General features: G+C 42.7%; 2 protein-coding genes across 7 annotated transcripts in view; both read left to right on the top strand.

The window, feature by feature from the left end:
- The window catches only part of mat2al (methionine adenosyltransferase II, alpha-like), a 46,675-nt gene extending 30,276 nt beyond the window's left edge, over window positions 1-16,399 (top strand). The window contains exons 4-9 of one of the 2 annotated variants that reach the window (XM_055863714.1): window positions 10,477-10,589; window positions 13,704-13,847; window positions 14,876-15,094; window positions 15,422-15,604; window positions 15,755-15,888; window positions 16,119-16,399. In XM_055863714.1, coding sequence (XP_055719689.1) covers window positions 10,477-10,589; window positions 13,704-13,847; window positions 14,876-15,094; window positions 15,422-15,604; window positions 15,755-15,888; window positions 16,119-16,221 — 896 coding nt within the window. In that variant the 3' untranslated portion in view covers window positions 16,222-16,399. Of the gene's footprint in view, window positions 1-10,476; window positions 10,590-13,703; window positions 13,848-14,875; window positions 15,095-15,421; window positions 15,605-15,754; window positions 15,893-16,118 lie in introns of those variants that run through there. The other variant, XM_055863723.1, reaches the window with a different exon arrangement.
- A 2,486-nt stretch (window positions 16,400-18,885) lies between these two features.
- LOC129811922 (uncharacterized) overlaps window positions 18,886-23,395 on the top strand; it is a 47,684-nt gene continuing 43,174 nt past the window's right edge. For all 5 annotated transcript variants that reach the window (XR_008752954.1, XR_008752955.1, XR_008752957.1 and 2 more), the window contains exon 1: window positions 18,886-19,514. Coding sequence is in view for 1 of the 5 variants with exons in the window: in XM_055863682.1 (XP_055719657.1) it covers window positions 19,456-19,514 (59 nt within the window). In the remaining 4 variants the exon portion in view is untranslated. The remainder of the gene's footprint in view (window positions 19,515-23,395) is intronic.

Consider the following 23,395-nt stretch of genomic DNA (forward strand, 5'->3'; position numbering starts at 1 on the left):
TTAAGTTGTATTGGATTTATTTTGTTCTGTTATGACATTGAATGTTTAGTACATTTTGTATGTTTAGTTTAGTTTTTGGTGAGAAGCAAGATAATTCCAAGTTATATATGAATTGGTTTATGTAGATATGGCATTTCAACGTTAAACACAAAGTAACTAAAAAAGTAACATTAGCATATTCATAAGGAGTTTACAGCAATTTTGCACAATTTCCCAGGATTTTTTGCCAGAAGTTCACAAGTCGCTGCAAGTTTGCCATGACTCCTTTGTATGTGAAAATATAAGCTTGCCTGTCTGTTTCTACTGGTTATTACTATGATGTGTAACTGTATACAGTGTCTTCAGAATGTACACGCACCCCTTGACTTTTTCAACAAAAAAAAAATTTACAACCTGAATTTAAATTGAAAAACAAGTGTCACTGGCCTACACATAATACCTCATAACGACAAAGTGGAATTATGATTTAATAATTTAACAAATTCATAAAAAATGAAAAGCTGAAATGTCGAGTCAATAAGTATTAACCCCTTTGTTATGGCAAGCCGTAATTAGTTCAGGAGTAACAATTTGCTTAACAAGTCACAGAATAAGTTGCATGGACTCACTGTGTGTGCAATAATAGGGTTTAACATGATTTTTCAGTGACTACTTCATCTCTGTACCCCACTCATACAATTATCTGTAAGGTCCCTCAGTCGAGCAGTGAATTTCAAACACAGATTCAACCACAAAGACTAGGGAGGTTTTTCAATGCCTTGCAAAGTAGGGCACCTATTGGTAGATGACTGACAATACAAAAAGCAGACATTAAATATCCATTTGAGCATGGTGAAGTTTGTAATTACACTTTGGATGGTGTATCAATACACCTACTCACTACAAAGATACAGGCATAGTTCCTAACTCAGTTGCCGGAGAGAAAGGAAACCGCTCAGGGATTTCACCATGAGGCCAATGGTGACTTTAATGCAGTTAGATTTTAATGGCTGTGACAGGAAAAAACTGATGCAATTTTCAAAACATAACAATACATTCACAGATTTCACAAAACACTGTGTTTCCTCAGGCCCCTACTGCACCACTACCACATATCTACAGTACTAATCGATGTTATCGTGTGTGCGTATGCGTATGCATGTGTATGTGCCTATGTTTGTGTTGCTTCACAGTCCACGTTGTTCTATAAGCAGTGGTGTAGAAGTACTACTTAAGTAGTCTTTTGTGTTATCTGTACTTTACTATTTATGTTTGACTACTTTTACTTAACTACATTCCTGAAGAAAATATTGTACTTTTTACTCCATACATTTTCCTTGACACCCAAAAGTACTCGTTACATTTTGAAGGCTTAGCAAGACAGGAAAATAGTCCAATTCACGTACTTATCAAGAGAACATCCCTGGTCATCCCTACTGTCTCTGATCTGGCAGACTCACTAAATATACATGATTGGTTTGTAAATGATGTCTGAAGTTGAGTTGAGTGTGAATGGAGTGAATGTGAATGGAGTGTGCCCGTGGCTGTCCGTAAATTTAAAAAACAAGAAAATGGTGCCATCTGGTTTGCTTAATATAAGGAATTTGAAATGATTCATACTTTTACTTTTGATACTTAAGTATATTTGAAACCAAATACTTTAAGACTTTTACTCAAGTAGAATTTTATTGGGTGACTTTTACTTGAGTCATTTTCTATTAAGTATCTTTACTTTTACTCAAGTATGACAGTTGGGTACTGTTTCCACCACTGTCCATAAGGTGTATTTTTATATTTTAAATCAAATTTTACTGCTTGCATCAGTTACTTGATGTGAAATGGAGTTCCATGTAGTCATGGATCTATGTAGTACTGTGCGCCTCCCATAGTCTGTTCTGGACTTGGTGACTGAAGAGACCTCTTGTGACATGTCTTGTGGGGTATACATGGGTGTCCGAGCTGTGCGCCAGCAGTTTAAACAGACAGCTCGGTGCATTCAACATGTCAATACCTCTCATAAAAACAAGTAGTGATGAAGTCAATCTCTCCTCCACTTTGAGCCAGGAGAGATTGACATGCATATTATTAATATTTGCTCTCTGTGTACATTTAAGGGCCAGCCGTACTGCCCTGTTCTGAGCCAATTGCAACTTTCATAAGTCATTTTTTGTGGCACCTGACCACACAACTGAACAGTAGTTTACTGAAAGCCAGTGGCATGTCATTAGTAAAGATTGAAAAAAGTAAGGGGCCTAGACAGCTGCCCTGGGGAATTTCTGATTCTACCTGGATTATGTTGGAAAGGCTTCCATTAAAGAACACCCAAATCAAATCAAATTTATTTGTCACATACACATGGTTAGCAGATGTTAATTTGAGTGTCGCGAAATGCTTGTGCTTCTAGTTCTAGTTCCGACAATGCAGTAATAACCAACAAGTAATCTAACCTAACAATTCCACAACTACTACCTTATACACACAAGTGCAATTGTAAATGAGAACGTGTTCTCAATTTGCCTACCTGGTTAAATAAAGGTTAAATAAAACAAAAAAAAATGAAAAAAAATTTAAAGGGATAAAGAATATGTACATAAAGATATATGAATGAGTGATGGTACAGAACGGCATAGGCAAGATGCAGTAGATGGTATCGAGTACAGTAAATACATATGAGATGAGTAATGTAGGGTATATAAACATAAAGTGGCATAGTTTAAAGTGGCTAGTGATACATGTATTACATAAAGATGGCAAGATGCAGTAGATGATATAGAGTACAGTATATACATATACATATGAGATGAGTAATGTAGGATATGTAAACATTATATTAAGTGGCATTGTTTAAAGTAGCTAGTGATACATTTTTACATAATTTCCATCAATTCCCATTATTAAAGTGGCTGGAGTTGAGTCAGTATGTTGGCAGCGGCCACTAAATGTTAGTGGTGGCTGTTTAACAGTCTGATGGCGTTGAGATAGAAGCTGTTTTTCAGTCTCTCGGTCCCCGCTTTGATGCACCTGTACTGACCTCGCCTTCTGGATGATAGCGGGGTGAACAGGCAGTGGCTCGGGTGGTTGTTGTCCTTGATGATCTTTATGGCCTTCCTGTGACATCGGGTGGTGTAGGTGTCCTGGAGGGCAGGTAGTTTGCCCCCGGTGATGCGTTGTGCAGACCTCACTACCCTCTGGAGAGCCTTACGGTTGTGGGCGGAGCAGTTGCCGTACCAGGCGGTGATACAGGATGCTCTCGATTGTGCATCTGTAGAAGTTTGTGAGTGTTTTTGGTGGCAAGCCGAATTTATTCAGCCTCCTGAGGTTGAAGATGCGCTGCTGCGCCTTCTTCACAACGCTGTCTGTGTGGGTGGACCAATTCAGTTTGTCCGTGATGTGTACACCGAGGAACTTAACTTTCCACCTTCTCCACTACTGTCCCGTCGATGTGGATAGGTGGGTGCTCCCTCTGTTGTTTCCTGAAGTCCACAATCATCTCCTTTGTTTTGTTGACGTTGAGTGTGAGGTTATTTTCCTGACACCACACTCCGAGGGCCCTCACCTCCTCCCTGTAGGCCGTCTCGTCGTTGTTGGTAATCAAGCCTACCACCAGCCTACTAATCAAGCCTAGTGTCGTCCGCAAACTTGATGATTGAGTTTGAGGCGTGCATGGCCTCGTGGGTGAACAGGAAGTACAGGAGAGGGCTCAGAACGCACCCTTGTGGGGCCCCAGTGTTGAGGATCAGCGGGGGGGAGATGTTGTTACCTACCCTCACCACCTGGGGGCGGCCCGTCAGAAAGTCCAGGACCCAGTTGCACAGGGCGGGGTCGAGACCCAGGGTCTCGAGCTTGATGACGAGTTTGGAGGGTACTATGGTGTTAAATGGTGAGCTGTAGTCGATGAACAGCATTCTCACATAGGTATTCCTCTTGTCCAGATGGGTTAGGGCAGTGTGCAGTGTGGTTGCGATTGCGTCGTCTGTGGACCTATTGGGTCGGTAAGCAAATTGGAGTGGGTCTAGGTTGTCAGGTAGGGTGGAGGTGATATGGTCCTTGACTAGTCTCTCAAAGCACTTCATGATGACGGAAGTGAGTGCTACGGGGCGGTAGTCGTTTAGCTCAGTTACCTTAGCTTTCTTGGGAACAGGAACAATGGTGGCCCTCTTGAAGCATGTGGGAACAGCAGACTGGGATAAGGATTGATTGAATATGTCCTTAAACACACCAGCCAGCTGGTCTGCGCATGCTCTGAGGACGCGGCTGGGAATGCCGTCTGGGCCTGCAGCCTTGCGAGGGTTAACATGTTTAAATGTTTTACTCACCTCGGCTGCAGTGAAGGAGAGCCCGCAGGTTTTGGTAGCGGGCCGTGTCAGTGGCACTGTATTGTCCTCAAAGCGAGCAAAAAAGTTATTTAGTCTATCTGGGAGCAAGACATCCTGGTCCGCGATGGGGCTGGTTTTCTTTTTGTAATCCGTGATTGACTGTAGACCCTGCCACATACCTCTTGTGTCTGAGCTGCTGAATTGCGACTCTACTTTGTCTCTATACTGGGACTTAGCTTGTTTGATTGCCTTGCGGAGGGAATAGCTACACTGTTTGTATTCGGTCATGTTTCCGGTCACCTTGCCCTGGTTAAAAGCAGTGGTTCACGCTTTCAGTTTCACACGAATTCTGCCATCAATCCACGGTTTCTGGTTTGGGAATGTTTTAATCGTTGCTGTGGGTACGACACCCGCTGTGTTCTGTTAGACTGGTAACTCTTTATCCACAATATAGCAGGGGGTGTAAAGCCATAACACACAAGGTTTTCCAGCAGACTATGATCAATAATGTCAGAAGCCGCACTGAAGTCGAACAAAACAGCCCCCACAATTTTATCATCAATTTCTCTAAGCCAATCATCAGTGCTGTGCTTGTTGAATGCCCTTCCCCATAAGCATGGTGAAAGTTTGTCAATTTGTTCATTGTAAAATAGCATTTTTAAAACACCATTTTTTCCAAAAGTTTACTAAGGGTTGGGAACAGGCTGATTGGTCGACTATTTGAGCCAGTAAAGGGGGCTTTACTATTCTTGGGTAGCGGAATGACTTTTGCTTCCCTCCAAGCCTGGGGGTACACACATTCTAGTAGGCTTAAATTGAAAATATGTCAAATACTGTATGAATGGCAATATCGTCCGCTATTATCCCCAGTAATTTTCCATTCAAGTTGTCAGACCCCAGTGGCTTGTCATTGTTGATAAACACCAATAATTTTCTCACCTCTTCCAGACTCACTTTATAGAAGGCAAAATTACAATGCTTGTCTTTCATAATTTGGTCATATAGATAGATATCTATCTATCTGGATGTGTAGTGTCATCGTTTGTTGCTGGCATGTTACGCCTAAGTTTGCTAATCTTGCCAATGAAAAAAATAATTAAAGTAGTTGGAAATATCAGTTGGTTTTGTGATGAATGAGCCATCTGATTCAATGAATGATGGAGCTGAGTTTGCCTTTTTACTATCATTCGTTGTCATTTATCATGTACTAATGATGGAGCTGAGTTTGCCTTTTTACTATCATTCTTTGTCATTTATCATGTACTAATGATGGAGCTGAGTTTGCCTTTTTACTATCATTCTTTGTCATTTATCATTTACTACATAACAATGTTCCAGAAGAGTGATACCCTTATCAGACCATGGTCTAAAGTTACTATTCTGGAAAAACATAGGGATCAATCTATTGTTCTGTAAAGGGGTTTTAGGGGAAAGGAATCCCCCTTGTCTGAACAGCTCACGCAGTTTGCACCATGCCAGGACAGAATGTATGATTAAAGGGTTGTCTGTGATGGTTTTTATAGATTTTCTGTCCCATTTGTAAAACAATTCTGCCCCAGTGTCATCATTTACCTCAAGCTTTTCAATGTTCAACCATGAGGGAGAGGGACCCTTGTCAAACCTCTGAGCCAGAAACCTAGACTGTGCTGCCCAGTAGCACATTCTAAAATTGGGGAGGTTTAAGCCCCCTTGACCGTCATCAAGGGTCAGTTTATCCAGGCCAACCCTAGGGGTTTTGCCGTGCCAGATAAACCGTCTGGTCAGCTTGTCGAGAGAGGAAAAGAATGCTGCGGGAACAGGGATAGGGAGAGAGAGAAACAGATATAGAAATCTGGGCAGGACATTCATTTTAATTACATTTATTCTACACAGTAGAGTGAGAGGTAAGTCCATCCATTTACAAAGGTCACCCTCCACCTTTTGCAACAAACTGGCCAGATTGAGTTTATAGAGGTTGTTCAGATTACCATCCACCATTATGCCCAAATATGTGAAGCCCATAGGCAACCATCTAAAAGGAAACTTGAGCTTGATGGTATGATGGTCAAAGACAATGGTAAGATTTCGCTTTTATCAAAATTGACATTCTATCCAGAGAAAGAACTATAACACTGTAGTAGGATCTGCAAGTGAGAGAGGGAGTGTTCTGGGTTTGTTAGTAATAAGATAAGGTCGTCCACAAAGAGTGATAACTTATGGGTAAGGGGGCCCACCTCAAAGCCATGTATGTCAGGGCACGTTCTAATAGCCTCAGCCAACGGTTTGATGGCAACCTTGTCTGTTCCCCCTATAGAGAGGGAAAGAGGAAGTTGGTTGCAATCCTAGCTTTAGGAGATTTGTAGAGTGATTTTATCAAATTTACAAACACGGTACCTAAACCAAACCTTTCCAAGACGCGAAAGAGGTATGGCCATTCAACCCTATCAAAGGTCTTTTCAGCGTCGAGGGAGACTGCGAAACTAGGTATTTTGTTTTTGTTAGCAAGGTGAATTATATCAAAGAACCTTCTGAGATTATTGGAGGACAATCTATTAATTATGAAGCCAGTCGGATCTGGGTTGACCAACAGGGGAAGACATGACTCCAGTCTCTTAGATAGCATCTTGGTGACCAGTTTACAATCTGTGTTAAGGAGAGAGACTGGTCTATAGGAGGCGCACTTTAGCAGGTTTTTCCCTTTCTTGTGGATTACAGTAATCACTGCTTGAGAGAAAGACTCTGGAAAGCAGTTGTCTTCCCCAGCTTTTTTAAGTACCTCCATAAGGTAGGGGACCAACAGCTCCATCAATTCTTTATAGAACTCTGGAGGGAAGCCATCCTCCCCAGGAGATTTATTAGAAGGTAATGATTTAATGGCCTCCAACAATTCAGGAACTGAGAAGTGTTCACTCAGGCGCTCTCTGTCTTCCTCTGACAGGCATGGGAGGTTGAGAGAGGAGAGAAAGGAGTCGATCTCTGATAGATCATCGCTTGATTGGGAAGTGTAGAGGGCTTCATAGTATTTCTTAAAAGTATTATTAATTTCAGTAAGGTCGAATAATATCTCATTAGTAAGAGTTTCTATAGCATTAATTGTCCTCTTATTTTCCTCTGCTTTCAGTTGCCATGCCAATACTTTGTGAGCATTCTCTCCAAGCTCGTAATAACACTGTTTTGATTTAGTGATGGCCCTGCCCTCTCAGCTTGATATGTGTTCAGAATATTATATTTCCGTTTTTTATTTACCAAAAGCCTGTATAGATCTTTAGTCGGGCCTCTTTGGTAGGTTTTCTCTAGCTTAGAGATTTCAGATTCAAGGGCACTCAGTTCCACACAGTGTTTTCTCTTCAGCCCTTTAGTATAGGAAATGATCTGTCCCCTCAGATTGGCTTTCAATGTGTCCCAAAGAATGAAACTGTCAGGAACGGAGGGTTTGTTTGTCAAAGTAAAATATTGATCTGCTCTTTGATGAATGCACAAAATTCAGGTTGCTTTAGGAGTGTAGAATTTAGTCTCCATCTATATGCTCCATTTACCTTGGTAGGAATGGAGAATGATAATACCAGAGGAGAATGGTCACTAAGCAATCTGGGGAGATACTCGATATCTAACACTCTATGAAACAGTTGGGTCGATAGTAAAAAGTGATCTATGCGTGTGTGTGTCTTGTGTGGGTGTGAATAAAAAGAGTAGTCCCTATCCTGTGGGTGCAACTGTCTCCAGATGTCTAGTAAATTGAGATCTTTCATGAATGACATGGTGAGCTTGCCGGCTTTGGTAAGAAGTGAGGGTTTATCAGAGGACCCATCAAGAACTGTATCTAAACAAAATATTAAATATCCTCCAACCAGTAGCCATCCTGGTGGTGCTTGAGCAACCTGAAGGAAGACATTCTGTATAAACATATGGTCATCGAAGTTAGGAGCATAAATATTCAATAGGGTCCAAGACTCTGAAAACATATGCCTCTGCACCAAAACAAACCTGCCCGAGGGATCTGAGATGGTGTTGTTGACGCAGAAGGGGATGTGTCTGCTTATCAAAATTGCAGTTCCTCTTGCTTTGGAGTTAAAAGAGGACGCAAAAACTTGTCCTACCCATTCCCTCTTCAATTTCTTGTGTTCACTAGCTGTAAGATGTGTTCTTGTAAAAACACAATGTCAGCCTTTAATTTCTTAAGGTATGTATAGACTCTTTTCCTTTTAATCGGGCTGTTAAGAACTTTTACGTTGAATGTAACATATTTTAGTGGATTAAGCATATGTTGGGTTTCAAATATGTAACCGAATGGAAAAAAATCTCTCATATGTAAATAGTCAGGAAATGTTTCAACTTTGGTTTGAACACAGAAGTGACCTATGTGTCTCTTTTGGAAGGAAACAACAATAAACATAGAAAGAAAGAAAAACAAAATCTCACCCACCCCGATTGTCAGACTAAAACAACAATCCTAACAGTCAAACATGAATACACTTGTTGAGAGACGTTGCTGCTCGCTTTCCATCTTGTTCTTACTAGCTAAACCTTGGCGTAAACTAAAACCTGTGAGCTCTCTAAGTTGAAAACAAACATTGTGAATAGACATTTATGGCTGAATATTTACTGCCCACGGTAAGGGCTGCTTGAGTCTCTTTTCGGAAGAGAAACATAAATGGGGGGGAAAGCAGTGGGCCTAAGCCCACTTACTTGCTTCGCCCAGTGGATATTGACTAAACCAAAATATACTCTCCTGTAAATGTAATAGAACTCACCCCGGGGAAAAAACGGTTAGTTGAAAATGTACAAATCATTTATAGCGACCGGATAGCGGGGTAAACGGATCCAAATTCCAAGAAGATATCAGCAGTTCAGTCCGGATAAGAGAAAACAAACAAACTGCATCTTATCCCCCAGAGAGACCGGTTCAGACGCGGTTCAGTTCTTTGAGAAAAGTGAACACTTCTCCCGGTGTGTTGAAGAGATAGCTTCGGCCTTTGTACTGAACTTTCATCCGCACAGGGTGGATGAGGTAGCCGGTGATGTTCTCCTTCAGTGCTTTGGCGGCAGGTCTGAACTGCTTGCGACGTCTGGCGAGATCCGCACTCTATCCGGGAAAAGGCTGACCCTCTTGCCATCGATGGTGATGTTCCCTTTGGCTCTTGCGAGTTGCAGTATCTTCTCTCTGTCTTGGAAACGGAGGAACCTGATCAGGACGGCCCGTGGGGGCTCATCTGGCCGGGGTTTCGGCACTGATGTTCTGTGGGCGCGTTCGATTTCCAGCGGCTTGGTGAAGTTGATTATGCCTAGGACATCCGGGATCCATTGAGTGAAGAAACGGACCGGGTCACGGCCCTCGCTGTCCTCTTTCAATCCCACCACACGGATATTACTACGTCTGCTCTGGTTCTCCATCTGGTCTACCTTGTTTTTGAGGTAGGCAATGTCCTTCTGCAGTTGTATCAGAACCTGGTCATGTCGAGCGATGGTATCTTCAACTGTGCTAATGGACAACTCAGCCTCAGTCGTTCTCAAAAGGAGATCATTCATGGAGGATTTCAGGTCGTCAATGCAAGAATGGAGTTCAGCCGATTTCTTGTCAATTTTCATAGAAAGACCTTTGTTACCATCCTGAATTTCCCGGAGGAGAGTAGCCATTGCGAGGCTGCCGAGAGTAACAGTCTGGAACTGTCGTCTGAGTTATGAGGGCTAATGCTAATCTTGCTAGCTGTAGCGTTATCGTTATCTTGGGAATCAACAACGTTTTGGTCGTCCTTCTTGCCTCTCGGTCGGAGGTCCATGGCTCTTTGGGAAGGTAAGTACTTGACAATTTATCAGCCGATGTTAGAATATTGTTTCAACGTTGTTGTTTATGTAATAATAGAATAACTTTGAAGAGCTCGGTTTGTCAACGTCTGCTCAGCTCCGCGGCATCACGTGCTCCTTTCTTACTTTATTTCATCTATTTTAGAATAAGGCTGTAACTTAAAGTTTGAAAAAGTCAAGAGGTCTGAATATTTTAAGACACTAAATGAGATGTTTCTGTTTTTAATTTTCAATGCATTTGCAAAAATGTCTAAAACCATGTTATCACTTTGTATTGTGTGTAGCTGTGTGAGAGGTAGGATAAAAACCATTTAGTCAATTTCAGGCTGTAACATAACAATGTGGAATAAGTCAAGGGGTTTGAATACTTTCTGAAGGCGCTGTAACTGTCTTTCTACAGGGTTTGACTATAAGACGTGTAACGTGCTGGTGGCCCTAGAGCCCCAGGCAGAGGAGATATCAGTATGTGTGTTTGAAGGCAAGGATCAGGATGACATCGGAGCCGGAGATCAGGTACACTTAAAAACAGTTCCATCAATTCAGCGCCTTTTGAGAAATGTAACTTTGTAAAATAAAATGTTTGATTTCAACTAATTTTAACATTGTCATAGAGACACATTTTCAACTTCATTAAAAAAAACTAGTTTTCCCATCTCAAGAGGTTAAATAAAAGAAATACTATATTAAGTGCCTATTGAGTGGCAAATAAAGTAACATGGTTGAATTTAAGATTTTATCTTAAATCGGACAAAAATCCCCTTGTGACAGGGAATGGAAGGAAGATAGCGTTTTTCACTATGAATCTGGCAACTCTGCAGAGTGGTCACTAGCTGGCACCCAACATGAACCCCACTGCTCACCCTTATGCCTAACCTTAAATTAAGGCTAAAAAAGTAAAAAAATAAATAATAATATTCATAAATTTTTACAATGCACCCAATTTTGACTTTGCAGCTGGCCTATCCAATTCGCTCAGTTCTGCCTCCAGGACAAGCCTCGTGACAATAAACGTCAACCTCCGAATGGCAGCTTTACGTGTGCAACACGGTGCGGCAGTTGAATGCAAGCTTCACCCCAAAAATGTTTTTGTTAAAAACATTCTAGTCTATCTATGGGTAACAGGGTTAACATGTTATTCTCTACCGACCCACTCAGTTTTCCATCACATAACACCAGAAAACGACATAAAAGAGTAGAACCAGCTCACTTGCTTTTACTCTATGATTTGACTATTAGATGTTCTTTAGAAAAAAGGGACAGTTTAACCTTATTAAAATGAGAGTTCAGTTCACGTAACAGGGTTGACCTTAAAATGAGGGACAAACGTATGTGAATTACTTATCACATAAAAGAAATAATATTCAGAAATGACTTTCTCAAAGCAGCAAGATAACTAGCTTTACAATGATGGTGAAAACTCAGTGAAATTTGGTTATGTGGGTTAAAATCTTAGAAGTCAGAGGGTGCACAAAGGGGCATGTCAAAATGCTGAATTTTGGCAATTTAGCAAGTCTTTATTCATACCATGTGGTATTAATAGAAGATGTTCTGAAAGAGCTGCAAAACCTGGACCTGTACAAATCAGCTGGGCTAGACAATCTGGACCCTTTCTTTCTAAAATTATCCACCGCCATTGTTGCAACCCCTATTACTAGTCTGTTCATCCTCTCTTTCATACCGTCCGAGATTCCTAAAGATTGGAAAGCTGCCGCGGTCATCCCCCTCTTCAAAGGGGGTGACACTCTAGACCCAAACTGTTACAGACCTATATCCATCCTGCCCTGCCTTTCTAAAGTCTTCGAAAGCCAAGTTAACAACCAGATCACTGACCATTTCGAATCCCACCGTACCTTCTGCGCTGTGCAATCTGGTTTCCGAGCTGGTCACGGGGGCACCTCAGCCACGCACAAGGTACTAAATGATATCATAACCGCCATCGATAAAAGACAGTACTGTGCAGCCGTCTTCATCGACCTGGCCAAGGCTGTCGACTCTGTCAATCACCACATTCTTATCGGCAGACTCAGCAGCCTTGGTTTCTCAAATGACTGCTTCACCTGGTTCACCAGCTACTTCTCAGATAGTGTTCAGTGTGTCAAATCGGAGGGCCTGTTGTCCGGACCTCTGGCAGTCTCTATGGGGGTGCCACAGGGTTCAATTCTCGGGCCGACTCTTTTCTCTGTATACATCAATGGTGTTGCTTGCTTGCTGCTGGTGAGTCTCTGATCCACCTCTACCCAGACGACACCATTCTGTATACTTCTGGCACTTCTTTGGACACTGTGTTAACAAACCTCCAAATGAGCTTCAATGCCATACAACACTCCTTCTGTGGCCTCCAACTGCTCTTAAACGCTAGTAAAACGAAATGCATGCTCTTCAACCGATCGCTGCTCGCAACCACCCGCCCGACTAGCATCACTACTCTGGACAGTTCTGACTTAGAATATGTGGACAACTACAAATACCTAGGTGTCTGGCTAGACTGTACATTCTCCTTCCAGACTCATATTAAGCATCTCCAATCCAAAATGAAATCTAAAATCAGCTTCCTATTTTGCAACAAAGCCTCCTTCACTCACGCTGCCAAACATACCTTCGTAAAACTGACTATCCTACCGATCCTCGACTTTGGCGATGTCATTTACAAAATAGCCTCCAACACTCTACTCAAACTGGATGCAGTCTATCACAGTGCCATCCGTTTTGTCACCAAAGCCCCATACACTACCCACCACTGCGACCTGTATGCTCTCGTCGGCTGGCCCTCGCTATATATTCGTTGCCAGACCCACTGGCTCCAGGTCATCTATAAGTCTTTGCTAGGTAAAGCTCCTCCTTATCTCAGCTCACTGGTCACCATAACAACACCCACACGTAGCACGCACCCCAGCAGGTATATCTCAGTGGTCATCCCAAAAGCCAACACCTCCTTTGGCTGCCTTTTTCCCCAGTTCTCTGCTGCCAATGACTGGAACGAATTGCAAAAAATCACTGAAGTTGGAGACTTATATCTCCCTCACTAACTTTAAGCATCAGCTATCTGAGCAGCTTACCGATCGCTGCAGCTGTACACAGCCCATCTGTAATAGCCCATCCAACTACCTACCTCATCCCCCATATTGTTTTTATTTACTTTTTTTTGTTGCTCTTTTGCACACCAGTATTTCTACTGGCACATCATCATCTGCACATCTATCACTCCAGTATTAATTTGCTAAATTGTAATTATTTCGCTACTATGGCCTATTTATTGCCTGACCTCCTTACTCCATTTGCACACACTGTATATAGAATTTTCTTTTGTGTTATTGACTGTACTTTTGTTTATCCCACTTGTAACTCTGTTGTTTTTTGTCGCACTGCTTTGCTTTATCTTGGCCAGGTCGCAGTTGTAAATAAGAACTTGTTCTCAACTGGCCTTCCTGGTTAAATAAAGATGAAAAATTAAATTAAATTTGAAGGTTTCTTCATTTAAATAACCGGCTTAAAATTCTATATAGGTACACAAATCCTACTTAAAATATCAAAGGGATACACGCGGAACAACCCATTTACACACACGTGCATGCACACACTGCCTTGGCTTAAGTGAATGTCTAATGATATAGCCTGTGGTCCTGCCAGGGCCTGATGTTTGGCTATGCTACAGATGAGACAGAGGAGTGTATGCCTCTCACCATCCTACTGGCCCACAAACTCAATCACAAGATAAAGGAGCTGTCTGCCAACGGGGAGTGTCCTTGGATCAGACCGGACTCTAAAACTCAGGTGAGCCCTCTAGTGATGAGGTCGGTCTATCAGAATGAATGACGTAGAACTTAGTTATTGAATGTCCCCAATTCTGCACAAATCATGTAACGACAGAAATACAAGTGGATTGGAGACAGATGGAGGTGATGCATATTTATCCCCAAGATTAAATTGGTTTGAAATGAGTTTCAGATCAGATGAAATACTAATACAGGGGTCTGACATAATGTATTATATTTCACCACCACTAATGAGATGGGTGTGCTTGATGCATGTTGTGTCGGAGCTTCTCAAAGTCAGGGGGCGTGGTCGACAGTGCGTACCTCATCTCTCCTATCACATCCAACTTGGATCGATATTTGTTTTTATTGCAGAGGAGAGCACTGAATCAGCGTACCATGAGTTTTTTTTAATGCTTGAAGGGAGATGGCACAGTATTCCCTTTTGAGTCAGGAACCAAAACTCCTCCATAGTGACCCGTGAATGCGTTGTCTGCAGCATTTGGTCACATGACAGCTCCATCAGCTGTTTGATTTCACTTACCAGCATGTCAACTGAGCCAGGATCACAGTCAAAACAGATTTTGCTGATTTGGTCACTCATCTTATCAATTTTTTTTTGTATTTCACTTGTATTCAGTTTGTTCAGTTTCTCAAATAGGCTAGGTTCAGTCATTTTCCTCTTGATTGCCAGCGATAGCATCAATTCTTAGTTTCACAGTGTTATCTGACAAAGGTATTGATGTGAGTTTCTGTGCCTCTGCCTCCCCACATATTGTCTTCATCATATCAATTGTGGCCGGTGAAATCAAAGTCTCTGTGTGGTCCAAAGCGTAGAAGGCCTAGCGATTTCTTATCAGTTGTGACCCCTATTTTGGGAACCGCTGTACTAATACAACTAAACATGAATCATTAAATGTTTTTGAATATTTTTTGCATAATATTTTAGCATACAACTTCAAAAATATTTCTTCAGATAACTTCTGTCTTGTCCTCTTGTCAGTTATGACCAAATGCTGACCTTTGAACTGTCCCTCTGTCTCCAAGGTTACAGTGGAGTACCGTGATAACAGTGGGGCCATGGAGCCGGTGCGAGTCCATACAGTGGTCATCTCTGTGCAGCACAGCCCTGATGTCAGTCTGGAAGAGATACGCCGTAGCCTGATGGACAGCGTGGTCCGGAAGGTCATCCCTGCCCGTTACCTAGACGACAAGACCATCTACCACCTGCTGCCAAGTGGGAAGTTCCTTCTGGGCGGACCTCAGGTAAGAATGGGGCTTTCAAATAATACACCATTATTCCCTAACCAACTTGCCTAGTTAAATTAAATACAAATTAATTGCCTAACCAAATCAAATGCCTTATACATGGTTTAAATGCTTGTAAACGTTTATACATGTGGAGATGCTAATTTGTCGATATGTACACATACTGTAACTTATTTTGTTTATAGATTCTTATCAATTCAAGGATATATATAGTGTTATAAGGTGTTTCCTTGCAGGAGTGCCGGTTTTACAATGTATGGATCATCTCCCAGGCAATTAGATGTGTGTGTATTTTATGTTTTGTTTTTGTACTCTTCTGGACAGAGTGATGCAGGACTGACAGGTCGTAAGATCATAGTGGACACCTATGGAGGGTGGGGAGGGCATGGTGGAGGGGCCTTCTCTGGAAAGGACTACTCTAAAGTGGACCGCTCTGGGGCTTATGCAGCCCGCTGGGTGGCCAAATCTCTGGTGAAAGCCAAGCTCTGCCGGAGAGCCTTGGTTCAGGTCAGTCAAAATCCTTAAAAGTATGTACTAAAATTCTGCATTCAATATCTGGCAGTATAGTAATAAGAATAATAAGAATAGTGTGGGACTTTTTTTTAAACCTTGTTAATCTTTTCTGGGGGTGTGAATCTTCTGTTTCTGCTGTCCCAGGTTTCGTATGCCATCGGTGTGGCTCACCCTCTGTCCATCTCTGTGTTCCACTATGGAACGTCCACCAGGCAGGAGGATGAACTGCTGCAGATCGTCAACAACAACTTTGACCTCAGGCCTGGGGTAATTGTCAAGTAAGTACAATATCACTGTCTTGTAATCTAGAGGTCTAACAATACTGTGTTGTGGCTTTTTATCAAATTGAGATACTAAGATATTTGACACATTGATCTTGCTGATGAGCTGCTTCTGCTTTGGGACATTTGGGAATCACAACGATTATGCCAAAGAGAGGTGGAGAAACTTATGCTGCAGGCTAATTTATGGCACATTCTGACGTGTTAACATGTTCCCTCTTCTCCAGAGAGCTGGGTCTGAAGCGGCCTATCTACCAGTCCACTGCCTGCTATGGACACTTCGGCCGGGACGAGTTCCCCTGGGAGAAGCCCAAGCCACTGCAGTTCTGATGGAAACAACCACTCTTATCACCTGGCTGTTTTTTGTAAATCTGACTGAAAAATAACACTATCAGATAAAAAGTGTAAAGCCTTTCTCTTTATGATTGAACATGTAATTGTCAACTGTGAATCATGGGCCAAATTCTATCTTTTATCTTACTGAAAATATAAATTGACGTTTCAGCAACACTGTGTGACACTTGGTTGTGTAATATATTTAAGGTTTGTAATGGCCTCCAGAAAAGTGAAAGGCGCAATATTCACCATTACCGCTAGAGGGAAGTAATAATCTGTTGATTACGCAACGGCATCCGGGAGGGAGAGAAAAAAGTATAAATCAAAGTGTATTGGTCCGTAACAGATTATCCATTATATTAACCAGATGCTCAAGTGGCCACTCTAACAATGAAAAATAAATGTCTTCAAAAATGGAAGGCAATCGAGTCGGGAGCAGGCAAGGTCAGATGGGACCATTCTAGCCAATGAGAGGGCAGATATGCTTGTAAAGAACAGGCACAACTCCGATATATAGTGTTTTTTCAGGGATGTCACGTGTCCTGCTTATATCAGTACACTAACAAACTAAGCATTACGCAACTTCTATTCTATCAAATAAGCCCAATATAGAAAATAAGCCTTTACATTTTTTCTTAACCGAATTCGACACTCATTGACCTCCATACAAAAAGTCCTTGCTTGGTGAGCGGAGAAAAAAACTGACAAAACACTACGTGCTGGAGGAGACAGATTTTATGCAGTTATCCCTCTGCTTCGCCTCTTACACCTCGCACACCGATAGTGTATATTAATTTCCAATGGAACGTTGCGTCAGCATTGCGTTGCAGAGGCAGTTGCAGTGGGTTCTGTGTGGTGCATACGTTGTATTTATCAAACGTATGCTTGACAGAAATGGCAGCAGAAGATGAATGTTCAGATGATGCTGCGTACCATTTTGCGTAATGTTATGCAGCATCTGAATGTGTGCAACAAAAATGTAACATTCACCTTCTGCTACCATTTCTGTCAAGCTGTTTACACAGTTTTTGTTCGATAAATCCAACTATGCACCACAGGAGGTTGGTGGCACCTTAATTGGGGAGGACGGGCTCATGGTAATGGCTTGAGCAGAATCAGTGGATTTGTATCAAATACATCAAACACATGGTTTCTAGGTGTTTGATGCCATTCCATTCGCTCAGTTCCAGCCATTATTTTGAGCTGTCCTCCCCTCAGCAGCCTCCACTGGTATGTGTAACAGTATAACTTTAAACCGTCCCCTCGCCCCGACACGGGCGCGAACCAGGGACCCTCTGCACACATCAACAACAGTCACCCGCGAAGCGTTGTTACCCATCGCTCCACAAAAGCCGTGGCCCTTGCAGAGCAAGGTGCAACACTACTTCTAGGTTTCAGAGCAAGTGACGTAACTGATTGAAACGCTACTAGCGCGTACCCGCTAACTAGCTAGCCATTTCACATCCGTTACACTCACCCCCCTTTCAACCTCCTCCTTTTCCGCAGCAACCAGTGATCCGGGTCAACAGCATCAATGCAACAGTATAACTTTAAACCGTCCCCTCGCCCCGACACGGGCGCGAACCAGGGACCCTCTGCACACATCAACAACAGTCACCCGCGAAGCGTTGTTACCCATCGCTCCACAAAAGCCGTGGCCCTTGCAGAGCAAGGTGCAACACTACTTCTAGGTTTCAGAGCAAGTGACGTAACTGATTGAAACGCTACTAGCGCGTACCCGCTAACTAGCTAGCCATTTCACATCCGTTACACTCACCCCCCTTTCAACCTCCTCCTTTTCCGCAGCAACCAGTGATCCGGGTCAACAGCATCAATGCAACAGTATAACTTTAAACCGTCCCCTCGCCCCGACACGGGCGCGAACCAGGGACCCTCTGCACACATCAACAACAGTCACCCACGAAGCATCGTTACCCATCGCTCCACGGCCCTTGCAGAGCAAGGGGCAACACTACATCTAGGTTTCAGAGCAAGTGACGTAACTGATTGAAACGCTACTAGCGCGTACCCGCTAACTAGCTAGCCATTTCACATCCGTTACATATGCACCACACAGAACACACTGCAACTGCCTCTGCAATGCTGCAAGGCAAACACAGCATTCCATTGGAAATGAATGTACTTCTGGTGTACCAAAATGCAATGACTGTCAGTGTGATTGAGGCTTATGAGGCGAAGCCAGAGGGATAACTGCGCCTAAAATCTGTCTTCTCCAGCAGGTGGTGTTTTGTAAAAAGACTGTCGGTGTGATCGAGGCGTTACTATGGTTTAGCAGGTGTTATAGCAGATATTGCGAAAAGCTTGTTACTCGCTCATAACAATGCAGTAAAAATGTCAACCAGTATACAAATAATAAAATAAAATAAAAAAACTAGACGCAGAAGTGTTAGATAAAAGTTCCCTGTTTGATGATATTGCATGGTTTGATACTTTGTCGAAACATGTCAAACATCTGATTCGGGTCGACTGTTTCAGAATTCTTTGAAGTTGTCTCTTTCTGTTGCTTATGAAAGATGGTAATGGGGGAGTTATATTAACATGAACGGGGCTATTGCCATGAACGTGACATGGGGAGGCCGGTGAGGGAGGCGCGCCCTGATCGATCAAATCGAACGATAATCTGCGCCACTCGTTCATATTGTAAACATTACATCATGCTGCATCACGCAGGAAAAATACATATATTTTAAAACTAGTTTTCATTGTATGCAATCAACACCCGGTTCACCCGGGGCATGAATAGAATCCCCCCCAATGTTAGTGAACGTACACCTATACTATTCGGTGTGACAGAGCGCTCTATGTTACAGTGATATCGATTGGTTGAAACCTATTGGGAGAAAGAAGACTTCTTACGTAATCAGGTCGAGTTTACTTTGAGGAACAGGAGGGACAACTTTCACATTGCATTTCGATGAACGAGGGTAGTGATAAACGTGGTTTGGGACTGGCCTCAAGTGGAGTTTTCGTGACTTTGTAGGACCTCGGACCCCACGCCCCGACCAACGTTTTATCGACCTCGGAATAGCAGAGCAGAAGGCAAGGGTCTCTTTGGACCAGCAGCAAGCATGCTAACTTCTCTGTTCGCATTTGGAACTGTTATTCATGCTTGTTATGCGTATGATTTTTTTGAAGTTCGTGGGTAATCGGGGGAGGGAAACTTAAACTAGATTTATTTGTATTTTTTTTTTTAAAGTCAAAGTAATTATGTTGGGGAATGAGGGGATCTATGCAGCGAAGAAGAGGAAGAAACCCATCCAGAAAAGGTAATAATATTTTGTAGGCTAAGATGTCTTCACTGCTTTCTGCTTCTGTGAATGTATGCCTTTTCTTATATAATAGTAGTGGGTGTGATGGTGGGAGGAGGGTGTACAACATCAACACCGCATCGTAAACAATTCAATTTAAGGGCTTTATTGGCAAGGGAAACGTATGTTTTCACTGCCAAAGCAAGTGAAATAGATCATATGTTTAGGCCGAGGTATGTATAGTTTTTTGTGTGCTCTCGGGCAACGGTGTCTAGATGGAATTTGTATTCGTGGTCCTGGGAACTGGACCTTTTTCGGGAACACCATTATTATTGTCTTACTGAGATTTATTGTCAGGGTCCAGGTCTGACAGAATCTGTGCAGAAGATCTAGGTGCTGCTGTAGGCCCTCCTTGGTTGGGGACCAGATCATCCCTCGACCACAAGCACTATCCCAATTCCCGTCTTCTAGATTTGGTCCAAAGTCAATAGTCTACCTAGTTGAGGAAGCTCAACTCTGTTCTCTTGCATCGAGGCAGAGTTGATTTTGAATAACTGGTCGCTCGATTTGCTAGAAACAAGCTGGACCAAAGTGTAGTTTACTACAGCAGAGCAGAGGGGGCACATGGTTTTCCGCCCAGAGTACAGGCTGCTGACTGGGAGTACATGGACATACAACATCTTCAGGCCAACTTATTTTTTTATTTTTTTTACAGTAATAACACTGCAAAGTAGACTATTAAAAAGTCACTGTAGTGTGTTAAAATAACTTTCATCTGATGAGAATGAGAGGAGTGCGTTGACATTAGAACACAGCCTCTGCTGTTCCCCCCCAAACAAACATTTAAAGTGACTCCAAGGAGGGATTTTAACATCTGTATGAGTGTGATGATGTTTACCTGGCTGGCTTCCTCACACACAGACTTGACTTGCAGACAGACAGACATGACAGCGATTCAGGCAAAAAGACAGACAGACCGGCAAGAGGGCAGACAGACATGACAGACAGACAGGCGGAAACTTCACACTGAATAGCTCAGGGGGCTGGTGTAACAGTATAACTTTAGTACGTCCCCTCGCCCCGACACGGGCGCGAACCAGGGTCCTTCTGCACACATCAACAACTGACACCCACGAAGCATCGTTACCCATCGCTCCACAAAAGCCACGGCCCTTGCAGAGCAAGGGGCAACACTACTTGTAGGTTTCAGAGCAAGTGACGTAACTGATTGAAACGCTAGTAGCTAGCCATTTCACATTAATTTACAGTAAGCCACAATTTACAGTAAGACTCAACTGTTATGGGAAACATAGTTTTGTTTGGTTATTGTGCACTAATGCGGTATAGTGATGGCAGAGTGGACTGTGAGGTTGTTTGAAGGACAGTAAAGTTTACTGGAGTCTACTATAGTTTACTCTCTAGGGTAGTTTGCTCTCTCCTCTTTCTTCCAAAGGAATGCAATGTGGCCCGATTGCCTAGCTTTACTAAGGACATTAACCACTGTTAGAGAATGGAAGCTCCAGAAAATGATCCAACCAGTGTTGATCTATCTGGTATAATTCACAATGCACACACAGCCTATCCTCGTGCTTTTATTCCATGTTCTCCAGGTCCTGCTTTCTCTCTCCTTTGTATTTCATTATTCCCGTATCTTCTCTTTCCTATATCTCTTCTCTCTCTCTCTCTCTCTCTCTCTCTCTCTCTCTCTCTCTCTCTCTCTCTCTCTCTCTCTCTCTCTCTCTCTCTCTCTCTCTCTCTCTCTCTCTCTCTCTCTCTCTCTCTCTCTCTCTCTCTCTCTCTCTCTCTCTCTCTCTCTCTCTCTCTGTGTGTTTCTCTCTCTCTCTCTGTGTGTTTCTCTCTCTCTCTCTGTGTGTGTCTCTCTCTCTATGTGTGTGTGTTATGGGAGGGAGTTTTGGCAGACTGTGTGTCGTGTCCAGGCCTGTTCTAGCAGAGTAATCCTGCTGTAATGTGTTGTAGTTACACTGGCAGAGCCCCGGTAAACCTCATGATGCTGCATCACTCCTTTTTAGAATGTTTTTATGGTTTCTTTAGTGCACAATCAATGCTTCGAAAGAAAAGCCCTTGTCTAAGGCACTGCATCTCAATCCTTGAGGCGTCACTACAGACACCCTGGTTCGATTCCAGGCTGTATCACAACTGGCCGTGATTAGCAGTCCCATAGGGCGGCACACAATTAACCCAGCGTCGTCCAGGTTTGGCCGGTGTAGGCTGTCATTGTAAATAAGAATTTGTTCTTAACTGACTTGTCTAGTTAAATAAAAGGTTAAATACATTTTTTTTGTGTACTTTCCCCCTCTTGAAATTGTATTGGCCCTGTCAGATGTCTTTGAAATTGACCTTAATTGGGACTCTAGAAGGCATCACTGGTTAACGATCGTGAAATGTTATGCTGAAATAAATCATCCTGTAATTCAGAACCAACCGGAGTGTGAGTTCCATGTGTTTCCCAAAGGACAGACCATGGGTTCAGTAACCATGCCTCCTCCCCAAGGTATAGAGGAGCCAGCCAGTCACTCTGTCCTCTGGGGCAGCAGCAGTGGAACTGAAATCCTGTTTGTCCTTATGCTATGCTGCCTGGGGCTGCAGACTACAGGATGGCCTCTGGATTAGACATCACACAGGCTGCATCTCTATAATGGAAAGTCCTTTTCTCTCCTCTCCCTCAATTTTATAGTCTAAAGGGGCTTGCCTCTTTCAAGCCCCTGAAAACATATTGTAAGTGACAGCAATAGCCAGATGATTACCAGTGTAAAGACAGACGCTGGGAGACGAGAAGCAAGTACAGGGAGTGAACATTTAATAAGCAACGGACATGAAACAGAACACGGACAGCGCGTGGACAGGGGAAAAACAACATCAATCTTGACACTGAGAACAAACTGAGGAACAGACAGATAAAGAGGGGCAATCAACAAAGTGAAGGAGTCCAGGTGAGTCCAATATTGCGCTGACACACGTAGTGATGGTGACAGGGGAGCGGGAGCAGGTGTGACAACCTGACCTGTCATGAAGAATGGACTCTGTTTCCCAAACATCTGTTACTGTGTTCATTTTACATGTCCTGATATGCTTATAGAAGTGAGTCTTTGTTGTCTATTCATGGAACTGGTGTTGAGAAATGGACTTGAAACAGCTACTTATTCTCAGCCATCTGTTGACTACAGGGGCAGGGCATTTCAGGACAGATTACATACAGTACCATTCAAAAGTTTGGACACACCTACTTATTCAAGTGTTTTTCTTTATTTTTAGGCATCAAAACTATGAAATAACACATGGAATCATGTAGTAACCAAAAGAGTGTTAAACAAATCAAAATATATTTTCTTCAAAGTATCCACCCTTTGCCTTGATGACAGCTTTGCACACTCTTGACATTCTCTCAACCAGCTTCATAAGGTAGTCACCTGGAATGTATTTCAATTAACAGATGTGCCTTTCAAAATTAATTTGTTGAATTTCTTTCCTTCTTAATGCGTTTGAGCCAATCAGTTGTGCTGTGACAAGGTAGGGGTGGTATACAGAAGATAGCCCTATTTGGTAAAAGACCAAGTCCATATTATGGCAAGAATAGCTCAAATAAGCAAAGACAGTCCATCATTACTTTAAGACATGAAGGTCAGTCAATCCGGGAAATTTCAAGAACTTTGAAAGTTTCTTCAAGTGCAGTCGCAAAAATCATCAAGCGCGAGGATAAAACTGGCTCTCATGAGGACCGCCACAGGAAAGGAAGACCCAGCATTACCTAAGTTCATTAGAGTTACCAGCCTCAGAAATTGCAGCCCAAATAAATTCTTCACAGAGTTCCAGACACAGACACATCAATAAATAATGAATGAATAATGAAGATTAGACCAGTGGAAATCTGTCCTTTGGTC

Source organism: Salvelinus fontinalis, chromosome 2 (assembly GCF_029448725.1).
Source record: "Salvelinus fontinalis isolate EN_2023a chromosome 2, ASM2944872v1, whole genome shotgun sequence".
Classification (NCBI taxonomy): domain Eukaryota; kingdom Metazoa; phylum Chordata; class Actinopteri; order Salmoniformes; family Salmonidae; genus Salvelinus; species Salvelinus fontinalis.